At 39.0% G+C, this 17102-nt stretch overlaps 1 protein-coding gene across 5 annotated transcripts in view; it reads left to right on the plus strand.

Moving 5' to 3' along the window:
* DLG2 (discs large MAGUK scaffold protein 2) overlaps window positions 1-17102 on the plus strand; it is a gene marked incomplete at both ends in the record, with an annotated part of 992680 nt that overhangs the window by 445666 nt on the left and 529912 nt on the right. For all 5 annotated transcript variants that reach the window (XM_082277305.1, XM_082277307.1, XM_082277308.1 and 2 more), the window contains one exon: window positions 16354-16515. In XM_082277305.1, coding sequence (XP_082133431.1) covers window positions 16354-16515 — 162 coding nt within the window. The remainder of the gene's footprint in view (window positions 1-16353; window positions 16516-17102) is intronic.

Raw genomic sequence — 17102 nt, forward strand, 5'->3', positions numbered from 1 at the left:
GGAGTTTAATACTGACATCCATACACGTGTTTCACCGCAAGCTGAGACTGAAAACTTTATTTGAATTTTAAAACATTTTTCATATATATTTGTGTGCATGTACACCTTAACAACAGGGCTGTTGTAAATCTTGTCTGTGTGTCAGAACCCAAGCATTTCTATAAAGAGAGAGACTCTCACTCTTCTGGGTTTGGCAGTATTATGTACACTAATGATGGAGCTCTATGACCATGTCTGTTTCCATCAATGGTATTTTATTACATTGTCTCCCCACTTCATACCATTGGCAAAAGCATTTTCAGTATTGCTACTTTATGTCCTTTTGTTCCTGTGTCAAGATATATTGACGTCGTATTTCAATTCTATAAGCCCTGGCTTTCCTATTGCTCTGCTATTATATATGTTGGTATTCCCAAGTGTAGCAAATTCCTCCATCTACTCACCAAATCATGAGTTGTTTATGAAGGATCATACTGAATATAAAGTACTTGAGTGTGATCTTTTATTTAAAATTTGTGAACTCTCTTTGGCCATTCGTGTGTTTGTGAACTTTGTGGGTTATTTCGCTGTCTGACGATCTTCTATCCCAACTCTTCAGGTAGTCTGTACCTCTGATCCAGAACTTAAAAATGTTCAAACCTTGCTCCCTCCTTTACTTGGGGTATGTGAGAGGAGTCTCCCATCCCCCCTCCCTGTCTAGGTCTGCTTCTCCCTAGTGATCTTTGCATCACTTGGAGACATCTCAGGTGTTGCTGCGGGGCTGAGCAGGGCAAAAAACAGCATAACTCATCTGTGGGGCGTGCTAAGAGGGCTGGGAGCACAGGAAACCTCCCTCCATTAGAAGTGATTGTTCATTCAAACGGTGCTGATGGCAAACGGCAATACTGGCGGGACACAGCACTGTCTGGGGATTTTCTAACGAACCTCGGGAAATTAAGGACAGGATTTCCGCAGGAGGAGAAAGTTCCGCATTCGGTGGTTTCTGCGTATCCAGAGGAAAAGATCTGCCATCAATATTCAGCTTGCTGCTTCTGTTATTAGGCCTCAGCTAAAGAAGCCATTTATAAGGGAGAAGGAATGGGATTCACTGCATATTTTATGTTACTGAAATTAAAGGTCATTATGATGGCTTTTGCAAAGCATCCTGCACAAATGGATGAATGCAAACCCTTGACTCTGCATCTCACCTTAGACTTGTAAAATTTTGTGAAGCACATTTCACTGGAAGCGTTAAAGCAAAAGAGACAGAGTGGTTCTTATGAGTTGATGTATATGCTGAATTTCTCCACTTAATGAATTGCAGGTGGCTTAACAAACTTAGAAATAATTTAGCCCCTCTTAAAAATTCTTTTAAAACTTGGAAATATAAGGGATTGCATGGGATCAGAGAGAGGTTCAAGAAACTCTGCAATAGAAAATTGCACTTTCAGGGTATCTAGGAATTCCCTCATCCCTGAGGTGAATGTGAGTTTTAAGATCATCTCTAAATTCCTTATTTTTATTTAGTTTTGCTTTATTTATAATTTTCTCTTTGAGGCTTAAATGGCAAACAGATTAGTAATGTCTAAAGATAGAAACAAATTTATTTTCATAGACTGTATGCCCAAATATTTGCTTGCTTTTTTTTCAGATATGCTAAAGCTCTAATAAATTACATTGTTATCCCTTCTTGAATGTCAGGTCTAATGAATAGTATTGGTCTCTTTTCTAATTCTTCTCTTTCTAATATTTTAATATACAGAAATATAAAATAAGTACTTTAAAGGGATTTTAGGTGAAAATATTTATAAAATGAGCTTTTTTTGAGGTCAGGAAATAAACAGAAAATGAAATTTGTGCAAATATATATATATGTTGGCTGCTAATGTGATTTGATGTAGGTAGTTAAAACTACTGTGGTTTGTGATAAAGTCTTTTTCTGTTTGGAAATGTTTCATAGTTTCATCTTCATTAACTGTCCTAAAAATATTTAAAATCACACTTGCAAGCAAATTAATGTATTTCAAATCTTCTTTTTAATTTTGTTTTGAATTATATTTATCTTCATATTTTAAAAACTCTAGTTAAAGTAAAGCAATTGAATGAGATGTTGAATTCCCTTAGTTTGTTTTTTCAAGGAAATTCTCAATTTAATTCACTCCAAAATCAGCTTAAACAGTTTTTGAAATGGTAGTATTTAAAGTGGAGCCCCTGTGGGTAGTGGTATAAATAAATACAGATATTAGCATTAATTCCACTTGGGATATCTTTTGTTTTTTATCCTTTTCATGCTCTTTTGTGACTTTTCTGTATACACTTTCTTCCTCATAACAAGTAATGTATATTCCACATCCTACTAATGAGGACCAAATACTGATTTTTGATATATCCTGGGAAAAATACCAGCAAACAAAACAAACAAGTACATGACAAGATAGAAATGTCAGCTATAGAGTCACTTTAAGAATTCACGTTTTGAAGGAAATGGCTACCCTTTTTGTTCTTTGGTATATTTTAAAATAAATTCAAAGAAGAAACATGGCAATGGAACCTTTTGCAGTTCCAGATTTATAGCATGCAGAAAAGAGGCTCCAGGTTTTTTGTGTAGATCTGCAAATATGTGCCATTTATGGTCTGTTCCAAGCCAGTGTGTTTTATGTAAAAGTACTACTGAAAATCTGAAGCGTTCTGAAGCCGGAACAAGGAACAGAAATGGGTCCAGAATATTTATGCATATGAGGCCAGCTAGTATAGCTTGGCAATGTATTGCTAAAGTGCAGGTGTTGAAATTATTTTACAGGCAGGTCAACTCTGAGAGCATGCAGGGAGTTGTCAGAAGGCATGCACGGGTGTTGGGAAATGCAGACATCTGACCTATTTCCAGGTGAGAGCTGAACACTTGCAAATGAGCTGCACTGATGTGAGAAAATTAGTGAGGTGGGAGGGACTCGAGAACTGCTAATTTTCATGTGATTAGCATAATAACTGAAACACTTTGAAATTTTGGTACAATGATAGAATAATCTTCACTTGGAAACATTGGCTCCAACAGAGTGCTTCAGAAGCTTTGAGAATAGATTTTTTCCTGTTAATGTATTTCAGCGAGTCTTATTCATCAAGTTTTTTAAGACATAAATTTTTGCTGAATTGCTTTGTAAGTACAATGTAATAAGAAATGAAGGAAACATTTTCACCGTGGTTCCATGACACTTATTAGTTGGAAAGTTCAAGAAGACAAGGTGTTAAGATCCTATACTCCTAGCCATTTCACTATTCTAATGGTATTTTTAAAAAAATGAGGACAGTCAGTACAAAAGTGAGGTATCATCCTACATTTGTTCAGACAACTAATGTGCATCTTGTAACACTAGTTAATCACTTGTAAAAGAGTGTCTTCAAAACATTTTCTGCTGACACATGTAAGCATTACTTTGGTGATTAGAAAAGCTAATAGGTACATAATTTAATAAGCTAATAAAGCTGAAAAATATCTCTGAGAACATGGATCCGTAGGGCCAAAGCATTACTGGCAAATGGGATTTTCTTAATGCTATGTTCAGCTTTCAAAACTACAGATATGATGATAGAATGGCTTGTATTGAAAGGGATCATCATGATTATTCAGCATATGAAACTAGTAAAAGGGTGTTAAAGAAAATTTTTTTTATATTTTGGTTTCCAAAAAAATATTTTTAAAGTAATCGTAGAATGATGGAATCTTAGAATGAGTGAATGGTTGGGTTTGAAGGGACATTGAAGATCATCTTTTTCCAACCCCCCTGCCATGGGCAGAGACATCTTGCAATAGACCAGGTTACTCAGAGCCCCATCCAACCTGGCCTTGAACACTTCCAGGGATGGAGCATCCACAGCTTCCCTGGGGAACTTGTGCAAGTGTCTCACAACCTTCCCAGTAATGAATTTCTTCCCAGTTTGTAATCTAAATGTCTAATCTAGTTGTATGTTCACAAGTTGTGGCAATTCCCACACAGGCAGTTTTCACTTTGGTTTAGTCAGGTAGCATTTAGGAGAAAGTCACCACACCAAAAACTAAACACACCTCCCAAGGGAAAGCACACATCCACTCACGATCTGAGTGCCAGAGGAACTTTCGAGTGAGGTTTTCCAGTGCCAATATCTCAGCTTTTGTGTAATTAGTTACAAGCCCCATTAAAGGGCGGCCCACCCCTTCCGGAGCAGCAGAGATGAGATGAATCACTCAAAACAGTACATTTTCCTTGCTGTGGATAGGCATTCACACAATTGTGATTAATGTTGCCAGAACTTGGCTCATGCAGAGCTGTTTTATAAATAGTAAAATGTGTTTTTTCCACTCTATACATGATAGTTTATGTGAATAATGTTTTATATATATAGCGCTGACTTTTAGATCTGTGATCAACTGCAACAAAGGTCAACAAGTGAAAGTCATGCTTACTTTCTCATTGTCAAGATAAAAATGAGCTGTAGCTCTCAGTTTGGTTCCCAGGAAGCATTTCTCTTCCTCAGCAGAAAATCACAGCTCCAGACTCAACAAATTGTTTTCCTTGGTATTATCAGCTGAGTAGCAGAGGATTGACAGAAAATCCAGAGTGACTCATGTTTTTTTGTAGAGGTGGTTTATGCAGAGAAAACGATGTTATTTTTACAAGAAAACTTATATTTTTTTGGAGTTTGGATTGTTAGTTCATCAGAAAACAGACAGAGATATGGGTCTTTGGCTATCCATCTAGAACTTAGCTAAGCACTAAAAAGATAGAAAATGAGTAATATCTTTAAATAGGCTATATTTCCAGATGGATGTTGCAGGTTTGGCCCACTGCACATATAAAGTTCTGGAAAATATTTATTTTTATAATCAATCAATCCATTTGTTGGGTCAGGACTTAAAAAACCCTCTCTGCCTAATAATAAAACTGCTGTGTCTAGACCAAGCTATTTGCTTGGGATTGTCTGAGTTTTGTTTTGGGTATCATTTTAAGATAATGTCTTTCATTTCAAAGTAAAGAGTGCCTCATGATTGCCTTATGATCTGGGCTGAATCTAATTTTAACCTGGTTGGGTTTTGCTTTGTCCTGATTTTCTAATAATTAAGAACACAGAAAATGTACCATGACATTGTTATTCAGATGACAGTCATTTATCCAGCCTTCCTGAAAGCTAGCTGTTAGGACCAAAGGAACTTAGATTTTATTTTCTTCATGTTAGTTTATACAAGAAATTTACTTTCTTCAGCCAAAAACATAAAGAAATTAAAAAGAAAGTTGTTACTTTATCTAGACTTTTTCAAATAGGAATTCTTATTGAGCACAGGAGGGATTTAACCTTTTAATTAAGCTGGTGTTATCACAAAGAGGGATGGCTTTGAACATTGATAAGGTCAGTCTGCCAGAAAGAAATTTGTTATTTCCTCAGAGATAATATCATTAACTTCTAAAGTATTCAACTTTCCCCTTTGCCTTCCCCTGCTCTTTGCAACTGCAAACCCACCAAAAACAATCAAGAAAGGTGCAAAATACAGTAGAATTCAGCACAAAGATAAGCAGACACAATTGTGACACACAAAAGTAGTTTCCAACAGAAAATAAGGTGATAACTTTCAAAAGCAATGAAGTTTGAGGTTCTCCAGGTTAACACATGTAGAGTTTTGCTTTTCATGGACTGATAGTACATTTCCATCTAATTCCATCTAAATAAGTCTTCTATGCCACATATTATAAATTTGTATTTTTATAGCACTTTTCAGCTCTAAAGAACTTTTTAGACATTACTAACCCTGCCAACTATACACCATAACATGATGCAAAAAAAATGTCTGATCACTTTCTACAACTACCGTGAAGGAGGTTGCAGTGAGGTGTGGGTCATCTCTTCTTCCCAGTAACAAGGGACAAGACTAGACGAAATCGCCTCAAGTTGCTCCAGGGGAGGTTTAGATCAGATATTAGGAGAAAATTCTTCACTGGAAGGGTGGTCAGGCATTGGAAAAGGCTGCCAAGTGAAGTGGTGGAATCACCATCCCTGGGAGTGTTCAAAAGGCACATGAATGTGACAGGCAGGGGTATGCTTTAGTGGTGGACTTGGTAGTGCTGGGATAGTGGTTGGACTTGATGAACACAGAGGTTTTTCACAACCTTAATGATTCTATGATTCTGCAATTGAAGCATGGACTCTATGTTTGCAGAGACTAAAAGCTCAGTTGGCTTATTTAAAATATGAGTGCTCAAAGCACTTAAAAATAAAATATATGCCTGTTCTTCCGACATGACTGTGGAAGGAGATCCCTAAACAACAATAGCCCCAGCAGAGAATCACTGTCTTCATCCATCAGGGAAAGTGCTGGTTGACTCCCACACTTAAGCTCAAATGTGAAAAATGCTTCCATATCCAAGTAAGACAAAGGCAAATAGTAGATGCCTAGGTCTAAAAGCAGTTCTACAGATAGTAGAAATCTGTGCATATATCCCTTGCTTTCCTGCAGTTTTGCTTTGCTACCTGGAGTTCTATTCTCCATGACCCACTCGCTGCCTTGGTTCAGGCTAAGCCTTATGGCACTTGAAAAACTGAGGAAAGCTGTGCTGACAGGCTCCCATGGCACTTCAGAAAATGCAAGTGTAATATCTCTGTTAGTTTATTTTTAAATAGAATAAATAAAAATGATGACAGGATGTTCCCTCCTAATTTCAGGTAAAGTATGGCCCAAGGAGTGGTAAATTCATCAGAGGTGTAAACCCAAGCAGTTTTCCCATTACACTGAGCTCAGTGTACCTGAGGTTTACTGGGGTACTCCAGTTTAATGGGGTACTCCCTTGCTGCCCAGCCCCTGACCTGGTACACTTTTATCCTGATGTGTCACCATCAGATCATTGAGCTGAAAGAGCTTCCCCCGGAACCATAAACTCCTTAGATCAGGAACTAGGTTGCTGTGGAGATGAAATGTGGAAATACGGGTTTTTACAATAGCCTCAGTAAAGCAAATATTCCCTTGTTAATGCAATATCTTTGTTTCTCTGTGTTATTTACAATTACAGCTATTTTGCCTGCTTGTGCACTAACCAGGGCTTATTAAAGTATCTGAAAATGTAGATTATTTTACCACAATTATGCTGTACTGAAAGGCTGTGGAAGGATTAAGACCCAAAGGCCCAAAGCTGTTTTTTCAATAAGTGCCCTGCTACTGAAATGTTTAACTCAACCCTTATGAGTGTCAAGCACATGCAAATGCACCTGACAAAAATGTGTTTTGCTGGCCTATTGAACATCTAGTTAAAATGGGCTAAATCCATTTTTCTCTTGGTAAAAATTCATAGCTTTTCAAAGAGAGAACTGATAAGAAGAATATTTGAGACTTGTAATAACTTGTTCAGCTCCAACATAAATTGGTTTGTAGAAAATGTTATCTTCAGAACTAACGGTCTAGGATCATCAGGGTGACAACAGTGAAATTGTCAAGTTTATGTACACAAAGCATTTGTATTTTTATTTAAGAAGAGTCAGTTTTCCAAAAACACTGGAAAATTCTTATCTCTATACCTTCTTCACACTGGAAGAAGCAGGAATGCTATTAAAATTTGTGAGGTATTTTTATGTGTGTATACACTGTGTTCAAAGAACTGTTAAAGGATGGCAGGGTGATAAAGGTAACTGCTCAGATTTAGGAAATGCAAGAATTGAGATGGTCTAAGCAACTTTATTGCAGGCCCTCTGTGGCCATATATTGTAATGTAGTATTGTAATATGCATCAACTCTAATACATTTTTAATTACATGGTTACTTTTCTTTTCATGGGCTTTCTGCTTCTTTCAGTCATGTGGAGTGGTACTTCACATGGCACTTTACATTCAACATATGTCTTCATCCATTATTTAATGCAAAGAGTGCCAAGTGCTCCATTATTAATTTTTTCATTGGTTTTCCTCTTACACTGAGGGGACCTTATCGAGGTATGTAAGTGCCTGAAGGAAGGGTGTGAAGAGGAGGGAGCCAGGCTCTGCTCACTAGTGCCAAACAGCGGGACAAGAGGCAACAGGCAGAAATGAGGAAGAACTTCTTTAGTGTGCAGGTGACTGAGGGCACAGGATTCCATGGTATTTCTTCTGTACAAAGTCCAGCTCTCACTGATTTCAGCTGAAGCTGCTGATGCTCAGCTCTTCTGCAAAAAATGGCCATCCGTGGCTTGCAGGACATTTTAAAGTGAGGAATATCTCAGTTCTACACCTGTGGAAAGTTGTTTTGTGAAAAGCCTAGCATTGCATGAGAGTTCTGTGGTAACATCAAGAATAGAAGCAGTTATCTACAATAGCATTCACCTGTCTTAGCCTGAGAGCATCCTTTTGCCTCGTAGAGCAAAATAATTTTGGCAGAATCCCCCTAATTCTGTGAAAAATGATACTGGAGTCCCGCAGACACATAATTCCTGTGTGAAGACAGGGGAGAGGGTTTCAGCTGCAGCATGCAAATGGCCTGCTGTATCACGTGCTGCTGGACTAAATTAAAATACTTATTTTTGGTACCAAAAGCACAGGAGGGGCAAGCCATTTGTTCTGTGATTTTTTTCATTGTTTCTCTTTTATCCTTTGCTTCAGGCAATGCAAATCCATAATTTATTTATTACACTCCATGATTACTTTGTACTCTTCTGATGTAAACCTAAGGTGTCTGTTTTGCCAGGCTGCATTCCCACGACAGCCTTATTGGCAGGGAAACTGAGACACAGCAACTGATGGCATTTCCCAGCTCTGCCTCCCCAACCACTCAGTAGTAACCTCAGCACAGCTCCCCCATGCCAGAAGCTGCTCTTTAGGGCAGGCAAGGGGTGGAAAAGGAGAATTTGTGAGGCTCCGTGCCTCTGTGCTGGGGAGCTGCTGCAGCAGATATAAAGGGATCAATGGGGATGTGCATCTAGGGCTGCATGGGGAGCTGCAGGGGAAAACAAAGGAGCCATGGAGGCATGAAATCTCCTACAGCAAATGGGGGAACATGGACATATCAGAAAAAAAATACTTTGAGTGGAATAGTTGAACACTATAAAAAGGAGTGAGCAAGTGATGTTATTGCAGGACAGAGGGATAGAGAAAGGCTACTGCCTGATGCTGATAAATGGTACAGTTTCACCCACGTCTTTCCTTTGCTCCCCTTAGATAAAAAATCAGTATTAGCTGGTTTTTCTTTTTTTCTTGTTACTGATTTTTACAATCTGCAGCCACATTCACCATTTAATCCAAGCAAAGCCACCCTCTTAGAATGTCTTTTTGTATATTGGAACTTCAAGTAGAAAATCTATTTTAAATTATTGGATAGCAAGTAGCAGCCTCCAGAGGAATAAACTGATGCTGTTAACAGGTCCAAAATGTGATGCAGCATATGGAGCTGAATACCTCATGGTACAGATTTGCATGCAGGCGGTTTTAATTAGGATTTAGAATTCCTGGAGGAATGCAGCATTCTGGGCTAGTCTCAATCTTGTCAATACATAGTGGTTTTCTTCATTCTAAAGCTCACAAAAACTGATAGGTTCTTACTTGCTTATAATTTTTTGATACTTTCATGAACTGTTAAAACTTTCCTCCATCTGCCAGCTTTATGTATGATCACTGCTTTTTTATGTATACTTGCTATAAAAGATTGCTGTCTTTTTCTTTTTTTAAAATAATTTTATATCAGGTCAGTTCAAAATAAGAATCGTTTGAAGTTTTATGACATTGCATAAATACTTTTTTTTCCCCTGCAACACATCATAGTTCAAAGTGAGAGTATGCTTTAACTCGATGGTTACTCTGCCATCTTGTGAGGAAAAGGTGCAACTACCTCCAGCTGATAAAAGGAAGAGGTACTTTGGCTAATGTCCATCTCACTTCTTCTTCATCATGAAAAGTAAAATTATTTAGGGTTTCAAAAAATAAGATTAGGAGAATATTGTAAAACGTATTTGTTCCACTGTATTATACTTGCTTTTTTTTCCCCTTTTTTTTTTTCTTTTTTTTTTTTTTTTTTTTTTTAACTGAGTATGTATTTCCTGCTTTGGGCAAAAACCTGGTGCTTTCAATAAACTGAGATAAGAAATTATACTTTTTTTTTTTCTCCCTCCTATAAAAAAACCCCAAAACTTCTTGTTGTACTAAATGGAAAATCTATGCAAATTCTCAGTATTCAGCACTGATAATGTTCTTTCTGTGAACTAATTCGGCTCTTAGAGGAAACCTCTTGTCTTCTAAAATTCACTGTGTCTCTCTGAGATAGCACACAGTAAATTACCCAAAGCACTGCTAGCTATTACACTGAGAGAGAGAAAAACCTAATTCCTGACCTTAGAAAGACTGCTTTACCCTGGAACATTTGTGAAGAAAAAAACCAAACCAAAAAAGTAAAAATAAATTACAGTGGCATCAGCAAACATCAGCCTTATGTTTAAATAATAATTATTGTTGCTATCAAAGTTGGTGTAGGTGCACTAGATCTTGGACTTAGAAAAGCAGACTGGAAAAATCTCCTCAGTTCTACTACTGCTTAATGAACTGATTTTCTCTGTGACCTTGAGTGAGTTGCTGTATTTCTGTGCCTAATTTTACCCACCTTTAGATGATGCACATCAACAGGATGTTATCAGACTTGACTACCACTTGTAAAGCTCTTTGGGCTTCTTGGATGGAAGGTATTGCTGTGATACAGTGACAATCTTGTTGGAAATCTACTTGATAAGCAAAAGAGCAAGTCACTCACAATAAGTATAATTATTCAATGATTTAAGCTTCCTAATCTACTTCCACAGTCTTGGCAAGCAGATTGTGATTTCTTCCATTTTATGTAATGAGAAGAGTATTTTTTTTCCCTCTTTTTACTCTATAGATTGATTGCAAATATTCAGAATTCAAGCTGTGTTGCTCATTTGCAATCAGTTGGATGAGTAATATTATTTCTGCTCATGATTGGATGAATGCCCAATGACTTGTGTGTGCAAATTGTAAAGTTTGTTTTCCGAAGATGCTCATTGGTATGACATTGAATTTTGCTGCCTTTGGAGAGCAGTGACAGTAAAATTCAACACATTGAAGACCAAAGAAAATACTGAGCACCGAAGTAAGACAAGGTGACATTAACATTTTTTAATGGGACTTTACATATTACTCATTTGTTGAAATGGACCAATTCCATTATGGTTTTAGTTTTTGTTGGCTGCTAATACTGAGAACAAATGACAGAATCCTAGAATGGTTTGAGTTGGAAGAGACCTTATAGATCATCTACTTCCAATTCCCCCATCATGGGCAGGGATACTTTCCACTAGAGCAGGTTGCTCAGAGCCCCATCCAGTCTGGCCTTGAGCACTTCCAGGGATATGGCATCCATAACCTCTCTCAGCAAATCCGGGGTATTGAACCCTGGACCTAATCTCATGCAGAAGGTGGGTGTCGCTTGCCCTGTTCAATGGTAGCTCCCATGTCCAGGTTCCAGCAAATGCCCAGCAATGGGGCTAAACTACTTGGGAGCTGCAAAGCAGCTCAAATTCTGGTTTGAGAGAAAAGGCAAGTGAGTGAGACTGAAGAAGAAGGTAGTGTTGGAACCCAGTTGCATACCTTGCTTGTTTCCAGATTCAATGGGACAACTGGATCGGTAAGAGGTCGTTGTCTCACGTGGGAAATTTCCTGCAGAAATTCCTTTCCCTTTGGTCTCAGTGTTAAATGGTTTATGTGAAGACCCACAGCGTGTAAGGAGCAGAAGCCTGGCCCCTCCTTAGGAGGACTGTAAAACAGAAATTGTATTCAAGACTCAAAATGCTGATGTGTAAGAGCTAAAACTGGTAGTATTGCTGTTGTTTCCCAAGACAAAATGTAATATACTGGCCACTGGCTAGCACACTGGCTTTGAGAGCGATTGGGAGCAGGATCCACCCATGAATGGGTCTCAGAGTATGTGGTGGCACTTTTTCCATTGTTACTATCTATCAGCTGTATCTACTTTAAAGTTTTGGCTGAGTGAAAAGCAGTGTTGCTTTTTTGCTCGTGCGTCTCTTGACATGTCATGTTTTCTAGTAGGTCAGGATTCTCTGTAGACCAGGATTCACTGGCTGCTCATTTCACAGAATGTTGTAGAGCCTGTCACTCCTGTACCACACTTAGCTCCCTCCTTTGGCAGCCCTCCTATAGCAAGCAGCAGGAATGTGTGATGTATTGGAGTGTGGTCCAGCCAAAGAGCTGTGTAGAGAATGGGACATGTGCTTTTGAATGACACCTCCAGCTGGGCCACGTTCAGCAGCTGAGGTCAATTTGATCTGATATAAAATGAAATGCTCTATTTGTATTTTCCGCAAACTGATGGCAACAACAAAAAGGAAAAGTAAACAACAAACTTTTGTAAAAATTACCAGTTCCCTTTGGCTCAGAACTGAATGACAGATTCCCAGCTATCTTGATTCACTGACAATCTGTCAAAGGTAGGTTGTAAGAACATCTGTATTTTCATACCAATGCAATAGACTGGCTATTGTAACTTGAGAACTGCCTTCGTTGAAATTTAAGGTTTTTGACTATTACCTCCTGCTGGATTCGTGTCTTCAATTCTGTCTAGCTGACATCTCTTTGGCAATCACAGCCTTAGAAATGCTCCTTTAGACAGTATGATGTGAGTAGCAGTGATGCTGTAATAATCTCACATTGTAGAGAGAATGATCTCTTATAAAAAGGCATGTTCATATTTAAAATTCACAGCAGCGCACTCCACACCCCCATTATAGGTAATTACAGAGGATTTTAAATATCTGATGCTAGTTGGCAGTGTACAATACCCTGTCAGCAGCAGGGACTGATTTGTAATTTAATTATCATAAGACATCCACCTGTTCTTTTGTGAAGTGAAGAGTAGCAGTTCCGTGCAATCATGCTTTTCCCTCCAGAAATTTGAATTAATCCTTAGAGAAAGGTTTCTAGAGAAATGTTTTTTTTTTTTCAAGGACATTTGCAGGACCCCATCAGAGCAGGGTGATGGAGACAAATGAGGCATTTCTGCAGGAGAGTCTTTACTCTGGTTTGGTATTTTCAGCCTTACCACTGGATTTTTGCTGTGTCAAGCTGTTTTGGTTCACAGCTGAAAGCATTTCAACGAAGAGATGCTGTGGGAGGAAAGATGTATGAAAATCAATGAGTTCGGTGCTAAGAACATGAGGCAAACCCATAGCAGGACTGACCCAGAAATGTTCTATGCTCATACTTTGTGAAGAAGGAGAAGGCTGGGCTTGGGATGGGAGGGAGACAAGGACAAATAGAAAAGTGGAAGTCTGTTCTGTAAACTTTTCAGTTTATGGCACATGAACGTGGATATTACTGAAGTTGTCCTGGGAATGTGCAGTTACTGGATAAATAGATCAATTCAAATTATAAAGCAAGTCTATCAGTGGAGATCCACACAAGTGTTCTGCTCTTTGGGATCATGGGGCTCAGGGTGAATCAATTTCCTCTGGGCTTTGGCTTCTGTTTATGCAACAGCTACACTGCAGTGTGGTGATGGGGAAAGGAGTTACTGATGATCAAAGAGATGTTCTCTTGTTAAGGCCACATCACACTGCTTCTGGCAGTGCAAAACTGCAAAAATGATCTGGACAGAATAGCATATCTATTTTATTGTATATATTTGTATGTATATATAATCACAGAATGAATCATAGACTCATAAAATGGTTTGGGTTGGAAGGGACCTTAAAGATTCAACCCCCCTGCAAGGGCAGGGATGACATCCACTAAATTAGATTGCCTAGGGCCCCATCCAACCTGGGCTTGAACATCCCTTCCAAGGATGGGGTATCCACAACCTGCTATGGAGGTTCATCCTGTTCCAATGCTTCATCACACTAAGGAAAAAATTTCTTCCTAAAATCTAATCTAAACCTCTTCCAATTTAAAATCATTCCCCCTTATCGTGTCACTACATGCCTATGTAAAAATGCCCTCTCCCTCCATTATATAAACCGCCTTAAAATACTGAAAGGTCTCACCCTGAAACCTTCTCTTCTCCAGGTTGAACAGGCTCTTTCAGCCTGTCTTCATGGGAGAGGTGCTCCATTCCTCTGATCATACTTGTAGCCCTCTTCTGGACCTGCTCTGACAGGTACAGAGGAGGGAATGTCTTTCTTGTGCTGAGGACCCCAGAGCTGGATGCAGTGCCCCGGGTGGGGTGCCACAAGATCAGAGTACAGGGTGAGAATCATCTCCCTTGACCTCCTGGCCATTCCTCTTTTGATGCAGCCCAGGACGAGGTTGGCTTTCTGGGCTGTGCATTCACTGTTGGCTTATGTCCAGCTTATCATCCACAAGGACCTCCAAGTCCTACTTTGCAGTGCAGCTCTCAATCTTTATAGTGGGAGGGACTCCACTCCTCCCACATCCACCCAGAAGATCAGGAACTTGAGAGAAGTGGGAAGCCTATATATATTTATGTATAAATTTTTGTATCTGCAAAAGTATTGTCAGCAGGACCAGGGCAGTGATTGTCCTCCTGTACTCAGCACTGGTGAGGCCACATCTCAAACCCTGTGTTCAGTTTTGGATCCCTCACTACAAGAAGGACATTGAGGGGCTGGAGCATGACCAGAGAAGGGCAACTGAGCCAGAGATGTGTCTGGAGCACAAGTCCTGTGAGGAGTGGCTGTGGAAGGTGGGGGTGTTTAGCCTGGAGAAAAGGAGGCTCAGGGAGTACCTTATCATTCTCTACAACTCCCTGAAAGGAGGGTATAGCAAGGTTGGGGTTGGTCTCTTTCCCAAATAACAGCTGATAGGATGAGAGGAAACAACCTCAAGTTGTGCCAGGAGAGTTTTAGATTATACCTTAGGAAAAAGATCGTCACTGAAAGGGCTATCAAGTGTTGGAACAGGCTGCCCAGGGAAGTGGTTGAGTCACCATCCCTGGAGATATTTCAAAGTTATGTATATGTGGCACTTGCGCACTTGGGTACATGGTTTAGTGGTGGACTTGGCAGTGCTGGGTTGGATGGTTGGACTCAATAACCTTTTAAAGATCCTTTCCAACCTGGAATGTACTGTATTCTATGATAGAGCTTCTTATGGCTTCTGTCACTGCTGTCTTGTCTCCTTAGAAAGTAGTCACTGGACATTTCCATTTTCCCCATTCCTGAGTTAATGAGATGACTGGTATTCTGCTCTTATTTCTCCTAATTACATTTTAGCAAATGACTCACTTTAAAGAGGATGTTTTGGAGTAGTTGTCTTTTTAGAAAGAGTATTCACTCGATTAAAAAAATAATTGATTGCTTGTGGCTTAAATGATCTGTGTGCCAAGCCTTAAATGTGATATTGGCTGGACTACTATCTATTAGACTGATGGCTTCTTGCTCAAATAATATTTGGCTGGTGCCAGTCATTTCATATACTCATTAATTATGTTATCTGAAAAGTGAATATGTGAAGGCTTCAGGCATATCCCAGAAAAGAAGAAGAGAATAAATCATGTCACATGTGTATTCTGAAAATAATTGGCAACTGCTGAAACATTTCCATACATAAGACTGAAGGCAGGAATACACTGGGGTGGTTTCCTTTGGAGGGATGAGTAAATGAAAAAAACACTCCATAGCTGAGTGGTCAAAGTGAAGTGGACGAGCAGCAGAGAGCTCTGCTGCATGGAGAGGTCTGCTTTGGGATGTTCTTGTGATTGTACCTGGACTTCAGATTTATTTTGTTTATATGGCCATCCAAATAAATCTTAGGCTTTTATCCAGCAGCCCCCTGCTCAGGACGCAGCTGAGGGGATGGCACCTTTTTACAAAGCATTCTAGCTGGAGGACAGATCAGGTCATTAAACTTAATTTTTAGGGTTATATTCCTTGTTGTTACAAGCTTCATTTGGGATCTTCTCTCCTTTATCTCATGTTGCCTCTCTATGGAGAAGAAGGGTATAACCCCATTAATGCTCAGGGTAAGGATAGAACTTTACTGCAGGGGAATCTTCTGCTGGACTGTGGCTCTGTGGAAGTGTGTGTGCTCTCCAGCAGCAGAGTACACACTGCCAAGTGGAAAATAACTCAAATATTTTGCAGAGAAGGGCTATAGAACTGCAATTATTAACACAGGGATGTGAAATGTGATCTGACACTACAGCTTAGCTGATCAACGTCTCTTTTTTTTCATTTTCAGTGTGTCATTTCTAAGGTTTATTTGATGGTGAAAGTTTGGTGTATCAGTGACATATACTACATTTCTCTCTTTGATAAAATGTTTAAAAAATAATGACTCAGTCTCTCCACAATCATAGGAAATCTGATGATTATTGTCTACTGTATCATATTTTGTTATTCCATAATTATATTAAAATATAGGAATTACCTCCTAAAAGCTTATTTGTTCTTCCTTGATGTTTTCGTCCTCTAGAAATATCGTTATCAAGATGAGGATGCTCCACATGACCATACTTTGCCTCGTTTAACCCATGAAGTGAGAGGCCCAGAGCTTGTTCATGTGTCGGAGAAGAACTTGTCTCAAATAGAGAATGTCCATGGATACGTTTTACAGTCGCACATTTCTCCTTTGAAGGTAGGATCGATACTACTCATGGCTTTAGTCCTCAAGTACAAGAAAACACATAGCATGAAATGCCTGGGAAACTTACTTTGTTGTACAAACAGACAAGCTGCTTTCTGAAACCTATCATTGCAGATTGACTGTCCTGTGATGGGTTTTTAAGGCTCACTGTAGTGGAACAGGTGATAGTTTAGTTGACAGAGCTTTATGTATACATGTGAGGATTTGCTTGAGTAAAAATAATTCCTGGCAAATGAGCCTGTTTTTTCTGTACATTGTGAAAGGAATAATGCAGGTTCTCAGCCTCAATATCACGGTGATTTTGAAATGGCAGACTTCCCTTCCTGATTATCCTTGTTCAGAACTTAAAAAAAAAAAAAATACTGTAAATGTAACCATCTGATGGAATCCTAGTTTTTTCATCTCTCAGAAAGATTTATCAAAGTCACAAGTTATGTCTGAAAAGGGAGCTCATTTGCCTCTATTCATATCCTTGTTGCTCAAGCACTTGCAGTTTTCTGCGGGTTTTGATGCAATTCAGAGTTCTGTAGAGATATCTTTCTGTTAACTAAGGCAACTATTTATAAAATATAGAAGCT

This window comes from Coloeus monedula (assembly GCF_965178545.1).
Source record: "Coloeus monedula genome assembly, chromosome: 3".
NCBI classification, from domain to species: Eukaryota; Metazoa; Chordata; class Aves; order Passeriformes; family Corvidae; genus Coloeus; species Coloeus monedula.